Source organism: Bufo gargarizans, chromosome 8 (assembly GCF_014858855.1).
Source record: "Bufo gargarizans isolate SCDJY-AF-19 chromosome 8, ASM1485885v1, whole genome shotgun sequence".
NCBI lineage: Eukaryota > Metazoa > Chordata > Amphibia > Anura > Bufonidae > Bufo > Bufo gargarizans.
In genome coordinates, this window is record NC_058087.1 from 74,448,462 (window position 1) to 74,464,088 (window position 15,627).

The window sequence follows — 15,627 nt, forward strand, 5'->3', positions numbered from 1 at the left end:
CTCTATATAGTTTCGGTATCGCAGCAGAACCGCACACAACTGCTGCACAATACAAATGCACTATAATATACTTTTTAAGTATATCGCACCCCTCAGTATATCACACCTATCGATAGCACACCTATACCAGTCCTTAAAAAGACTTTTGTGGCCGTATTACCTAGCATTTGGTATTCCTAACAGCCTGTCCCTGCTCCACAAAACAACCTCTCCCTACAATGGCAAAACACAGAATGTAAAATGGCTTCTATAGGTTGGGGGGGTGTCCATGTGCTGAAACATCTCAATTGGCTGTCCTGTCTAACCTGATGGATGTGTCATGGGTCAAAGTTTGGCGCAATGCAAAAGTATATGGCGCCTGGCAGACATCGACATATGTTCGCATGTTTGGCGAATCACGAACGCGCAAAGTTTGCCGCAAAATGACCGCCGGGCAAACCGCAAGGCCATCTCTGTTCATGGGGCCGCTGAGAGGACTTTTTGGTACAAAAGGTAGGGACCTGCCTTCTCGAAGTTGCTGCAGGGACACCCATATAATCAATCATCTTGTAGCATCTTGCTGCTGCCTGCCACTGTGTGAGCAGGTGTTATTTGCATGTAGCTGTTCAGTGGGCCCCCAGAATGTATTTTACTGGGGGGCCTTAGGCTCCTCAGTCCAACACTGCCACCATTAATGTAAAGTATCTGAAAGGAATGTACAGAAATCCATTATGGATATAACCCCTGGACCCAAAACAAACCATGTTGCTGCTGTTATCGGGCCCTTGGAGAGAGATGGTTGCCCCATCCCCTTTGTAACCAGTTGGCAAGCACTTGTGCTGAGCTCCCCCTCTGTTGGCGAGCCTGTCTTGTTAACACTATATTCTGCTGCTGGTTGTTTTTCTTCCTCTCATGTTGCAGTAAGAAGCTTAGACATGAGATTACTGCTCAGCCTCCAAATTATGTTTTGCTCCTATCATCCATTTTCCACTCTACTCTACTAATGCCATAATAAATGCTTTGTACACAGTCCAAACAACATCCATTAGAAATGTCCTAAAATCTTCAAAATCATTGCATAAATATCACCAATTGTGACCGAATTGTTTCAATACATTTCTTATGTTTATTAATCTTTCAGTGTAAGTATCATCGAATTACGTTTCTAGTCAAGGCATGTCTAAATTTACAGGCATTTCCTTAGATTCTTATAATTAACAAGGTGTTCTGGGACTTGAATAGATCTATCCTCAGGACAGGTCAGAAATATTACATTGGTTGGGGTTTGACTCCTCAGCTGTTAGAAGGGGCCGCAGTGCTGCCATCACATCCATGGGCCCATTCAAGTGAACAAATAATTCCTAACAATACTAACCCGTTCCCAACCTCTGCCGTACATGAACAGCGGAGGTTGGTTCTTTAAAGGCAGAGCCCATTCTGGAGCAGGGCGAGCACCATAGCTACCGGGTGACTGCCGTTGAACACAGTAAACACCTGGGGCTAATGTCTGCGATCGGCAGTAATGCCAAAGGCTGACGTTTAGCCCCTCAAATGTGACCAAGGCATCTGAAAGGCCAAAAACCTGTAAGCGCATGCTTGCCGGGCAGGAACGCCTCTCTCGCGCTGAGATTGGGGAAGGCGTTCCATTAAAGTAATGAGCCTGTGCTAGGCTTCTAGGCTCACTACTTATATATTACAATTAGGACCTGCAGGTGGCAGCGCTAAATTGTAATATACCAATCTTTGTATAAAAAAGATATGAGGGTCAAAATATGGCAATGAAAATAGTTTTTATTTTATTTTTATTATTAAAACACAAGAAAAACTATACAAATGTGGTATTGCCATAATTGTACTGACTTAGAGAATGAAGGTGACAGGGCAGTTTTACCGCATAGCGAATGCCATAACATAAAAAAACTAAACAAACATAAAACTGTGGCCGAATTGCGGTTGTGTCCAATTCCACTACACTTTTTTTTTTCCAGCTTTCCACTACATTTTATGTAACATTAAATGGTGGCATTAGAAAGTGCAACTTGCCCCCGCAAAAAACAAGCCCCCACATATCTGTCTAAATGGAAAAATAAAAAAGTTCTGGCTCTGGGAAGGCAGGGAGTAAAAAAAAGACCTATGCATTTACATACAGCAATCTCCTCAATGTTTGCTGGCAGCAGAGTGCTAGACGGTAATGATCTGCTGCTGCCGGCAAACGATGATTTACATGACAGCACAAACAATCTTATTACCCAATGTACAAGCGTTTCGCTCAGTCACCAGGTAACTGGCTGCAGATGATTGCTGACGAACGTTCCTACGCATGCCCCGGCAGTGTAAAGAGACCAAGATTTTCTGACAGATTTTCTGACCAATCATTGTTCAGATGGTCGTTTACACACTTTTGTTATACACACCAACTATTGGTCTGATTGGACACATATTGGTCAGGTAATGTGAACCCCACATGTACTAATTCTCATATTTGACTTGATCCCTTTAAGAGACATAAAGACTCCACTGAAGTAGAAAAACAAAGATTAGGATGTGCCTGCAGTTACATTGTAATCCTTGTAGTCTTTCTGGTTCTTGCTACACCCTTATAATACACAGGGAGGGGAGCTAGGTTGTGTGGCAGCTTAAGTGCTCCCTGAGGCAAAACAAAGGACCTTTTAATAGCACACAAGAACATGTCTGCATCTCATGTTTTCTTGCCTTATGAAGCTTGATTTTGCAGATTATGGAATAATTAAATACCTCTAATTATGTATTGATTGAGTTCCCTGTTGGATATAAGGCTGGTAATCACTGCGGCAAGGAGTAACTTGTACTGTATAAAGCAAAGATCAGTGGGGGCACTTTTATGCCATGAGAAAGCTTGTGCAAGTGTTGACAGCTATTGGCACTGAGATTTGGAGCTGCTCTGTTCAAGATGAATTATTCCACAGAACCTGATTTAGTTTAATTCTATTGTATTTGTTTTCCACAGGCTGTGAGGTCATTAAAGGAAACCATTGATGATTGCTGGGATCAGGATGCAGAGGCCCGTCTGACAGCACAATGTGCAGAAGAGAGAATGGCTGAGCTTATGATGATCTGGGAGAGGAACAAGTCAGTGAGCCCAACCATCAACCCAACATCTACAGCAGTGCAGAACGAACGGTAGGTGCACTAAATCAGAGCCAAGGAAAGAGCTGTACCATTTGTTGTATTAAAGGGTATCTGTCAACACATTTATCAGCATTAATCTAGCTGGCATGCGAGATGTGTGCACGGCGGCCTCCATCCCTGTACAGCGCATGCTCCAAGCGCACTACCACAAGACTTTCATTTCCTAGCCTGTCAGTCTTAGCAGTTGGTGTGCGGTATAGGAAATAGGCAGCTGAACCTCTGGCTGCAACAAAGGGCGGTTCAAGGGACAAATTAATTAATTTTTTTACAGCGCCTGGTCAACTAAGGAGATAGGACCAACAGCATTTGCATTCAGCTGACATGCCGCTGATAAATGTGGTGACAGATGCCCTTTCAATAAGAATTCCCACATATATGTGGTTTCTTGGCAGTAAACTATAAAACATATTGTAGACTGTGTCACGATGTGTCAACACTGTCTCTGGCAACAGCAATGATAAGACAGATGTTTAATTTGGAAACAAATTTGTTCTCATGTATTTGTGTAATAAACTAATAATACACAACTGAAACAAAAAAATAAGATACGTTACTGTATATTACATTATAATGAAATGCAAGCTAATAAAATTTTTAACTATAAGGATTAAACAAGTCTATCTAATATATATCTATGAATCTATCTAATATATATTATCTATCTACTGTATCTAATATTCTATCTATCTATTCATTTATCTAATATCTGTCTATCTATCCTAATGCAAAGAAAAAAAATGTGGGTTAATGAGCACATCCCAATGCGCAGGTCCACATTGCCATGGCTGAAAGCACAAAAACAAATGCAATGCAACAGCACTCTGCAAACACAAATGATAAAGTAAATACGATGGTGCCATACGATGGTGCCATAATCACCATAGAAAATATACTAATGCTACGTTTTAAATGTGAGATTCTTGGCAAATACACATTATTTGTGCCTGTCCGCCAATGACAAGGCAATCTCTTTAGGACAGGAACCTACACTAAATACTATCTCCTCTGGTGCCACAATGGCCTCCATTAAATTCAGGAAATGCAGGCTCCACATGCATACTGAGCCTGCATTCCCTGAATTTAATGGAGGCCATTGTGGCACCAAAAGAAATATAATACAGTGTGGGCCCAGAATGCATGTGGAACCTGCATTCACTAAAATTAATGGAGGCCAGTATGGCAACAGACGAGGTAGTATTTAGTGTAGGTTCCTGTCCTAAAGAGATCGTCTTGTCGTTGGCGGACAAGTACAAATAATTTTGTACAAAATGTATTTGCCAAGAATCTCACATTTATAACATATCATTAGCAGTAGTATATTTTCTATAGTCAGTATGTCAGTATTGTATTTACTTTGTTATTTGTATTTGCAGAGTGCTGTTGCATTGTGTTTGTTTTTGCTTTTATCTATCCTACTGTCAGTGCTCATACATTTGGTATTTATTTTGCTTTGTTTTAAACTAACAGGTTTTTGCTTTATTTTTTTCCCCAGAAATCTTTCACAAAGCCGACGAATCCCAAAGATTGGACCATATCCTGATTATTCATCGTCTTCTTTTATTGAAGACTCTGTGCACAATTCAGACAGTATACTGAAGAACATCTCATCTGAGACCTCAATGTCCAGCACTCCTCTGACCTCTGGTGAGAAGAACCGGAACTCCATTAACTATGAGCGTCAGCAGGCTCAAGCTCGCCTTCCCAGCCCAGAGACTAGTGTTACCAGCTTGTCAACCAACACTAACACTACCAACACTACCGGACTCACACCAAGCACTGGTATGACCACAATTTCTGAGGTTCAACACTCAGATGAAGCCATGCATGGCATGCTGCCCACTGGGCCTACTCCTGTGTGTCTGCAGCTAACAGAGGAAGATTTAGAAACCAACAAGCTAGATCCAAAAGAGGTAGATAAGAATCTGAAGGAAAGTTCAGATGAGAACCTTATGGAACATTCCCTCAAACAGTTCAGTGGGTCTGATCCATTGGGTAGCACAAGCTCCAACTTGTTTTACCCACTGATAAAGCTAGCGGTGGAGTCCACAGGACAACAGGACTTTACACTAGCAGGGAACAGCCAATCTTGCTTAGTTCAGGATGTACACCCTGCACAACTCTATCCTCTTCCTAAGCAACAAAACCTTCCCAAGAGACCTACCACCCTGCCACTTAACACTAAATCATCTGGTAAAGAGTCCAGGCTCAAGTTTGGCAGCAAACACAAATCTAACTTGAAGCATGTGGAAACAGGAGTAGCCAAAATGAACACAGTGAGTGCCGCAGAACCTCATGTTGTGACAGTTACCACAACAGCAGTCGGGGGCAGGACGGGCTATGTGAACTGTCAAGGTACTTTAGCCCAAAATTCCAACACAGCCTTAGGAACCAGTACAAACTCAATGGCCCAAAGGGCCCAGGAGATGCTACAGAGCCAATTTAGAGGTGAGGACAGCCGATTGAATATCAACTCCAGCCCTGATGAGAACGAGCCTCTACTAAGACGAGAGCAGCAGGCTGGACAGGACGAATCTGTGCTGGACCGACTAGTTGAAAGAAGGGATCACCCTTCAGAGAGCAGGGTGAACTCAAATAACAATAATAACAGCAGCCAATGTATTCTACAAGACCCAGGGACGCAGGTTGCAGCTGTAGAATCCAGGCAACGTCATACAAGAAGAGCACAGAGACCAAACTCTCTAGACTTGTCCACCTCCAGTATTATGGATAACTGCAGCATGCATAGTAAGTGACGTCTATTGTAATATGACTTTTCAGCTCTGTGCCCTAGTGTAAACATATTTCTTTATAATTGTCCTTCTGAGCATCTTATTACACTTTTTGTTTGATGTATGTATAACTCTAATACTTCCAGCTTGACAGCACTTAGTAATGGTTAATGTGACCACTGCAACCACAGGATAAAGCTTGTTGTACGTGCCCCACAAGAGTAAATTATACAGCAATCCAGACCTCCAATTTTTGTACACATCCACTTGTAATAGCCTTGCAAACATTGTTGAGGAAGGACATGACATCAGCGTGGTGAAATTGTCCTATTCCAGGATCTCCTTGGTTTCTACAACATGTTTGACCTAATACCAGAATCATGCTCACCTGTTCCCCGCTGCTCTGGTCCTGTGCCCAGGCTGAGTTCGTTGATGTTCCACTCCCAGGCTTGTTTACTTTAGGTGGTCTGCAGATGGGGTCTACATGTATGGAGGGCTGATCGGGCGGGTGCAGGAGCTGCGCTTGCCTGATCAGCAGCACAGATCTGGCAGTCACTTAGAGCCGGGCCCCTGCTGCATACGCTGGCATCAGTGAAAACACAGATGCCGGCGTATTAACCCCTTGTATACCGCGGTCAAAGCTGATCATGGCATGCAGAGGGTTTGCGGAGGGTACAGGTGCCCTCCACATCTCCATCGGGCCCCCATGCTGCAGTGACTGGGACCCAATTGCACAGAAAGCAGCCCAATGCCTTCCATAGGCATCGGGGCTTGCCTTCTACAGAAGCCTGTGGGATCTATCCTTTAGGCAGGGTCTCACAGGCAGGCTGTCAGTGTAAAGACTGTAAAGGATGTATTGTAATGCATTGCAGAGGGGTCAGACCCCAGAAGTTGAAGTCCCAGAGTGGAACAAAAAAAAAGTTTAAAAAAAAAGTTTAAAAAAGTGTTTTTCATAATAAAAATAAAGTTTCAAGTAAAAAAAAAAATTACCATAATAAAACACATAAAGTAAAAAAAAGAAAAAGAAAACCAGACATATTGGTTATTGCCGCATCTGTAACAACCAGCTCTATAAAAATATTACATGATCCACTACCTGACCTGAACGCCGTAGAAAAAATAAAATAAAAACTGTGCTAAAAACAATCATTTTTGTCACCTTACATCACAAAAAGTGCAACACCAAGCGATCAAAGAGGTGTATGCCCCCAAAAATAGTACCAATCAAACTGTCACCTCATCCCACAAAAAATTAGCCCCTACATAAAACAATCGGGCAAAAAAATAAAGAAAAATAACTCTCATAATATGGAGACACTAAAACATGATTTTTTTTTGTTTCAAACATGCTTTTATTGTGTTAAAACTGACATATTAGGTATTGCCGTGTCTGTAATAACCAGGTCTATTGGAATATCACAAGACCTAACCCCTCAGGTGAACACCGTAAAAAAAAAAAAAAAGTTGTAAAAAAAAAAGCCATTTTTTGCCACCTTACATCATAAAAAGTGTAATACCAAGCGATCAAAAAGTCATATGCACCTCAAATAGTGCCAATCAAACAGTCATCTCATCCCGCAAAAAATGAGCCCCTACATAAGACAGTCGCCCAAAAAATAAAAAAACTATGGGTCTCAGAATGTGGAGACACTAAGGCCGAATACACACGGACGTGGAACCGTGGACGTGAACGGTCCGTGGTATCCTGACCTGGAATCGTGCTGACAGCAGGAGCGCACGGCGTCATTGGTTGCTATGACGCCGTGCGCTTCATGCCGCCGCTGCTGTACAGTAATACACTGGTATGATCTATACGAGTGTATTACTGTAGTGCAGCGGCGGCATGAAGCGCACAGCGTCATAGCAACCAATGACGCCCTGCGCTCCTGCTGTCAGCAGGATGCTAGGCCGGGATACCTCGGACCGCTCACGTCCGTGTTCCACGGTCGCGTGCATTCGGCCTATTACATGGTTTTTCTGTTTCAAAAATCCTTTTATTGTGTAAAACTTAAATAAATAAAAAAGTATACTTATTAGGTATCACCACGTCCATAACGACCTGCTGTATAAAAATATCACATGACGGTCAAAAAAGCCATGTTTTGTCACCTTACATCACAAAAAGTGTAATACCAAGCAATCAAAAAGTCATACGCACCCCAAAATAGTACCAATTAAACAAATTAGCCCCTACATAAGACAGTTGTCCAAAAAATAAAAAAACTATGACTTTCAGAATATGGAGACACTAAAAAAATCTGTCATATTTGGTATTGTCACGTCTGTAACAAATAGCACATGATCGAACCCGTCAGATGAACATTGTAAATAAAAAAATAAAAACTGTGCCAAAACAGCTATTTTTTGTTACCTTGCCTCACAAAAAGTGCAATATAGAACAACCAAAAATCATATGTATTGTATTTTTCGCCCTATAAGATGCACCTGCCCATAAGACGCACTTAGGTTTTTGAGGAGGAAAATAAGAAAATAAATATTTTGAACCAAAAGGTGTGCTTTTGGTGGGTTTTGAACTAATGGTGGTCTGTGGATGACACTATTATGGGGGATCTGTGGATGACCCAGTGTTATGGGGGATCTGTGGATGACACTGTTATGAAGGGGATCTCTGGATGGCACCGCTATGGGGACATCTGTGCATGACACTGCAATGGGGACATCTGTGGATGACACTGCAATGGGGGGATCTGTGGATGACACATAGCATCTGTAGCCATCCACAGATCCCCCCCCCATAACAGTGTCCCTGCAGTGTGAATGACCCCCAATACAGGGGTTGGGGGCCGGCATCTAGATTAGGAATGACAGCGGGGACCGGTGCAGTCCCTGTACTCTAATGCATCGGCCGCGCTCACTGTTGTATAATCTTATCTAACCTGTAGGCATTGTTAAGATATAATATATCATAATCATGTGTAATCCATCTGTATTACTTACAACATTAAGTTCCGTAGCAGAGCGGAGGGAGGAGGCAGGCCAGGAGGACGGGCGGCTTTCACTCACTACGTCACCAGCCTGTGCTGCCTGCTTCATTCATAAAGTGGGCGCCGGAGGCTCATGACGTGCTGCCCGCCCTTCCTCCCGGCCTGCCTCCTCTCTGCTATGGAAATTAATGTTGTAAGTAATACAGATGGATTACACATGATTATTATATCTTAACAATGCCTACAGGTTACATAAGATTATACAACAGTTAGCGGGGCCGGTGCAATAGAATACAGGGACTGCACCGATCCCCGCTGTCATTCCTAATCCAAATGCCAGCCCCCAGCTCCTCCTCCCTCTCAGTTGATACACCCGCCGACCGCGCTGTGCGGCATCGCGGCAGCCGTGCATCATTGTAAATTGCAGCATTCGCCCCATAAGACACACTGATATTTGCCCCCCACTTTTTTTTGGGGGGGGGGAGTGCGTCTTATAGGACGGAAAATACGGTACTCTAAAATAGTGCCAACAAAACTGACACCTTATCCCGTAGTTTCCAAAATGGGGTCACTTTTTTCGAGTTTCTACTCTAGGGGTGCTTCAGGGGGGTCTTCAAATGTGACATGGCAATTTAAAATTATCCCAGTCAAATCTGCCCTCCAAAAACCATATGGCGTTCCTTTCCTTCTGCACCCTTCCGTGTGCCCGTACAGCAGCTTACGACCACATGTGGGGTGTTTCTGTAAACTACAGAATCAGGGCAATAAATACCGAGTTTTGTTTGGCTGTTAACACCTGCTTTGTTACTGGAAAAAAATGGATTAAAATGCAAAATCTGCCAAAAAAGTGAAATTCTGAAATTTCATCTACATTTTCCTTTAATTCTTGTGGAACACCTAAAGGGTTAACAAAGTTTGTAAAAATCTGTTTTGAATACCTAGAGGCGTTTAGTCTCCAAAATGGGGCCATTTATGGGTGGTTATGTAAGCCTAACAAAGTGACTTCAGACCTGAACTGGTCCTTAAAAAGTGGGTTTTGGAAATTTTCTGAAACATTTCAAGATTTGCTTCTAAACTTCCAAAACTTCTAATGTCCCAAAAAATGAAAATGTAATTTACAAAATGATCCAAACATGAAGTAGGCATATGGGAAATGTAAAGTAATAACTATTATATGAGGTATCACTATCTGTTCTAAAAGCAGAGAAATTGAAATTTGGAAATTTGGTAAATTTGGGATTAAATTAATAAAATAAAATGAAGAATATTGACTGAAATTTACCACTATCATGAAGTACAATGTGTCAGGAGAAAACAATCTCAGAATGACTTGGATAAGAAAAAGCATTCCAAAGTTATTACCACATAAAGTGACACGTCAAATTTACAAAAAAAACAGCCTGGTCCTTAAGGTGAAAAATGGCAGGGTCCTGAAGGGGTTAAAATACAGAAAGTCAACCAGAAGGATAAATCTAGTTTACTGAAATCCCATCAGCAAGCCACACTCTGTGCTAAAATGGGACATAATGTAGTAATCTGTTTGAAATACAGACGTATGACTCTATTTTGCAGGTGTTTGCAGCACTCCTGCAGTACCATAGAAGTGAATGGAGTGGAGGACCTACTTGTGTACCATCACTCACTTCACAAAAGGGACTCGGGGTTCTCCTTCCTTGGGATCACTGGGGGTCCCAGCGGTCAGACCCCTATAGATCCAACATTTATCACCTCCTTTTATATCCTTTATTTCCATAGAAAAACACATTCAGTCTGGTACTGTCATAAATGCATTTTTAAAGGGAACCTGTCACCTGCAAAACGCATATTAAACCGACCGCAGTACCTTACAGTATCCCCCAGTGTGTTGTTAATCATTTTTTTCTTTCCTCTTTGTGTTTCTTCATACTTGTTAAAAACGCTGTTTTAATGTCGGTCGGCGCTGTCTCCGAGTCAGGCTTGAAATCAAGGGGGCAGCGGCCTCCATGCTTCAAGGAAAGCTAAGCCCGCCCCTTACCCCTCCTCTCTACAATTAGATGGACATGCTGCTGTGATGCCAGGATCGCGCTCTTCTAACGCATGCGCAGTACGCTGCCTGTTACAGCATGACGGCCGGGCGCGCACGCGATCGAACTGTCCGACACATCCGCAGTCAGCAAAATGCAGGTGGGTGAGTGAGGATCTGTAACAGGCAGCGTACTGCACATGCGCTAGAAGAGCGCATTCCCGGCATCACAGCAGCATGTCCATCTAATTGTAGAGAGGAGGGGTAAGGGGCAGGCTTAGCTTTCCTTGAAGCAAGAAGGCCGCTGCACCCTTGACTTCAAGCCTGACTCGGAGACAGCGCCGACCGACATTAAAACAGCGTTTTTAGCAAGTATGAACAAACACAAAGGGGAAAGGAAAAAAAAACATGATTAGCAACACACTGGGGGATACTGTAAGGTACTGCGGTCGGTTTAATATGCGTTTTGCAGGTGACAGGTTCCCTTTAAAGAAAACACAGATTACATTTTCAGATAAGCATTTGAACATTGGAGAAGTTGATTACAACTGGCAATACTTCAGATCTTTGATTATTGTGTGAGATATCTGTAGTTCACCAGTCAATATTTCTACATACAAACCATGCTAGGCATAGTAGCACAATGATATTGTAGATTATTATCTGAAAGCTGTTTATTCCCAATTCCTTCTTCTTTGGTTGTTACACAACAACCATCTAGAAACAGAACAGTTGCACAGACTGAATGTTCAGATAAATGCATCCATTAATATTTCATATGTTTCTTTACAAGGGCTTATCCAGTAATGGTATAAACATGGCCTCCAGCAACCCATCCTAGAATATATGTGAAGGTTTTCATTCATTCAGGTCATGGTATCTCAGTAGTAATAAGTCAGAGCAACTAGATTTGTTGTATTTTCTCTAGTCATTTGATTGGCTTTCTCAATTAGTATGACTTGTACAAGAAATCGCCAGCATTAAATACTGGTGACTCATGTTTCATTTGGCATAATCTGTTTATCAAATCCACATGAGTTCATGGGCCTTATGGAGGTTAGATGTTGATTGCAGTTTGCATAACTGAAGTTATTAGGTGTGATTAAACTGCCTCCAGAGAAGTGCTAGAACAACATTGTAAGAGGCAGGCAATAGATTTACCTGAATAGTATAGCTAGTTTAGCTACATCTTAAGGTCAACGGACAGTTGTTTGATAGCTTTGAGGTTCACATCTTAGACACAGAGGAGGACTGGTTCAAAAGAGGTGTGAAAGAAGCTATTTTTGTTTAATTGGAGAAATAGAGTTTGAATAGAGTTGGGGGGTGCAATATCTATTGTCTGCCACCTACAATGCTGTTCTAACACATCTCCCGAGGCACTTTAATCAAACCATTATGGGCAGAGGACCAGGTAGTTGGACTGTGCCTGCGCCGGCACGAGATCTTGGAGGGAGAGGAGGAGGTAATAATAGGAAACAAGGGCGGGCTAAAGGGGTGAAAGAGGTGTGGTTTTCTGGCACATAGCCGAGGGGCCTGAGCACTTGCTGCCATAACTCCGCTCCTAAGCACTTGACGAACCTCATTAGCATAAGTTTAAAAAGTATTTTAAGATCTTGGCGAGGGACAGAACAAATAAAGGTACAACCATATGCAGTTGGAATGGAGTCCACGGTCCTTGCAAAGGGGCCCCTACTGTTGGTGGCCATCCCACAAGTTTGATCCATTAGAGAAGACAAGAAAGCATGGAGAAATGTTGCAGACATGGTATTAATGGCCATAAAACAAAGCTAATCATAAAGGGGAAGAAATCCAGTCAAAATGATCTTCTGATATGTTACAGGTATGTTTGCCAAGATGACATTTGGGAAGTCTGTGGTCTTACACCACCCAGGGGCTCTATGGCAATACTCATACATTTGTTGGCAGTCTGACACAATATGATAAGCGCACAGAAGATTGTGTTTTCCAGTAACAGAAATCTATAAGCCATGCTGAAGGGGTTTGAGCTGTCAATTTTCATTGTGGAAATTGGTGTGGACTGACATTACAGACTTCCGCGATGTGGTCTTCTCACATGTACCTTTGACATATGAGAATGTTCTTGACTTGATTTCCCCTTCTCTTTTTTTATGTTCAAAGTTAAATTGTAGGTTAGCCTTATAGACACGTATTTTAATGACTTAAAGGGGTTGGACCATCCCGCAATTTGGTAGCATATTGCTAGAATATGCCACCAATGTCTGATATCTCTAGAATGGGGCCCCCAAAGTGAACAAGGGTGCACTGGGCAAGCGCGGTCACTCTCCCTTCACCTCTATGGGAGTGCCAAAAATAGCCAAGCTCTTTTTCAGGAACTACCATACAAGTGAATAGAGAGCATATTGTGCATGTGCGATGCACTCTCCTTCGCTCTTTTGGGACCCACCGCTATCGTACGTTGGTGGCATAGCCAAGTCTGAGTGATTTGTGAATTGAAACCAATCTCAAAGAGCTACTTCTACTTGTATAAAGCAATCATAGATTGCTTGGTGCACTCTTCGCTTCTATGGGAGTTCTGGAAATAGCTGAACTTGCTTGCTCAGCTCTTTTTGGGAACTCCCATTGAAGTGAATGGAGAGCACACTGTGTATGCACGGTGTGCTCTCTTTCACTTTGATGGGACCCACACCTATCAGATGTTGGTGGCATATCCTATATCCGAGATGGGCCAATCTCATTGATTTTTTAATTGAAACCAATCTGAATGAACTATTTGTATAAAGCAATCATAGACCAAATAAAGGGATTTGCATCCATCCACGAGACTGAATTTCTTCTTCTTTTTTATATATAGGTGAGACATTATCTGACAGTCGGGCTGGCTCGGGGGAGAAGATTAAGAAGAGAGTGAAGACACCTTACTCCCTTAAAAGGTGGCGCCCTTCTACATGGGTCATCCCCACTGAACGCCAGGACTGTGAGGTCAACAACAATGGGGGCAATGAATCTTTCAGCCACTCAAAATCGAGCACAGCTGTTTACCTTATGGATGGTGGCACTGCCACCGCTGCCCTTTCTAAGGATGCTAGAATGAGCTGCTTGTAAATTATCCAGTCATCTCTTTTTCCTTGTTCTTTTTTTAAGTTGAATTCTGAATGCCTCCAGATCCAGTTCTTTTTGTATCATCCAATGAGAAAGAAGACACAGAACCTATTTCTACCATCAAATATTTAAAGGACTTGATATCACTCTCATGGATTTGGAGGACATTGCATGCAGTTGCAGGTGCAAGTCCCTCCAAAGCCACAAGGGTCAACTATGCAGATTAAAACACACAGAGAGACATTTTATGCTTCCACAATTTTACTTTGGCCAGTTTTGTTCTTTTAACTTTTGGAACACTTCTGCACGTATTGTTTGCCCAGAACATCATGTTATATGTATGAACATAAAATGAAAAAAATATATATATAAAAAAAACACGAGAAGGAAGACAAGAAAAACAAAAGAGCACCTGATATCTCTCTTGTTGACAAAGAAGAAGATACCTTTGACCAGTGTGGTCTCTAAAATATAAGCTGCAGGACAGGATAATCTGCAGCAGTCTTGTGCACGCAATTTTAATTTCTATGCTCTGTCTAGTCTGTATGTTGATGTATTGAGGGTCCGTTCGTTCAAAGAGAAATATACAAAGAAATGCTTATTTTCTGCCGTTTCTTTAAGTAGCAAGAACTTTGCACTTTTAGGTAAAAGCACTGCAAGTCATAGATATAATGGCTGCCTTCCCAGAATTTTCCAGCTCCAAATCCCCTTCGTTCCAGTTCTACTTCATACCTAGGAATTGGAGACACAACTTGATACAACTTAGTTCATCAACTTTGGGCTTTTAAGTAAAATGTTTCCTTTCGTCAGGCTTATTTGCGTATTGGACAACCATTCTTAGATGATGACACTTAGTGGGAGAGGGAGGATGCGTCTATTAAGGCTTTAAGGCGTATGTTTAAAAATAAGAAATAGATTAAAAGAATATATAAATATATATAAGTGACTATAACAAGAAAAGAACGTATAAAAGTGATATTTTAGCCTATCTGTGCAAGAGTGAAACCTGACTCTGGCTTTTGATGTACTTGGTTGAAATGTGCAATGGTTTATATATATTTTTTTGCCACGCTTTACTGGAAAATACACTTCACTAACACTAAATCACTTTCTGTCATGTTTGTGATTTTCTTTTTGTGGGTATTTTAGTTTTTTTAATCATTTCCCACGAGCTGCTCTTTGTATCTGGAAGCCGCCCGTTGCTGGTTTTGTCCTGTGAATATGCTTTACTTTGTACTTTTAATATATACAGAATAAATGTATGCAAAATGCAGATTCCAAAACCCAGGTCTGTCCTCATACCTTTAAAGAAGCAGTGACACCAACTATAACGCTTATGGCTTGGAATTTTGGAAACAAATATTAACCATTTTTAGGCCTCATGCACACGGCCGTTGTTTGGGTCCGCATCCGAGCCGGCGATGCAGACCCATTCATTTCAATGGAGCCGCAAAAGATGCGGACAGCACTCCGTGTGCTGTCCGCATCCGTGGCCCCACACAAAAATATAACATGTCCTATTCTTGTCCGCGATTTGCGGACAAGAATAGGCATTTATATTGCCACCGCCCATTCCGTTCCGCAAATTGCGGAAGGCAACACGGGCGCCTTCCGTTTTTTGCAGACCGCAAAAAACGGCACGGTCGTGTGCATGTAGCCGAATACTGTTTGTGACTTTTGACGCTTAGACTGAATTTTTATTTCGTCCATTGACAGAAGGGTA

At 42.1% G+C, this 15,627-nt stretch overlaps 1 protein-coding gene across 2 annotated transcripts in view; it reads left to right on the forward strand.

Annotated features, from left to right (window-relative positions):
• The window catches only part of BMPR2 (bone morphogenetic protein receptor type 2), a 223,286-nt gene extending 208,275 nt beyond the window's left edge, over positions 1–15,011 (forward strand). For both annotated transcript variants that reach the window (XM_044302643.1, XM_044302644.1), the window contains exons 11-13: positions 2,966–3,138; positions 4,640–5,892; positions 13,657–15,011. In XM_044302643.1, the coding sequence (XP_044158578.1) occupies positions 2,966–3,138; positions 4,640–5,892; positions 13,657–13,907 (1,677 nt within the window). In that variant the 3' untranslated portion in view covers positions 13,908–15,011. The remainder of the gene's footprint in view (positions 1–2,965; positions 3,139–4,639; positions 5,893–13,656) is intronic.
• The last annotated feature ends 616 nt before the right edge of the window (positions 15,012–15,627 follow it).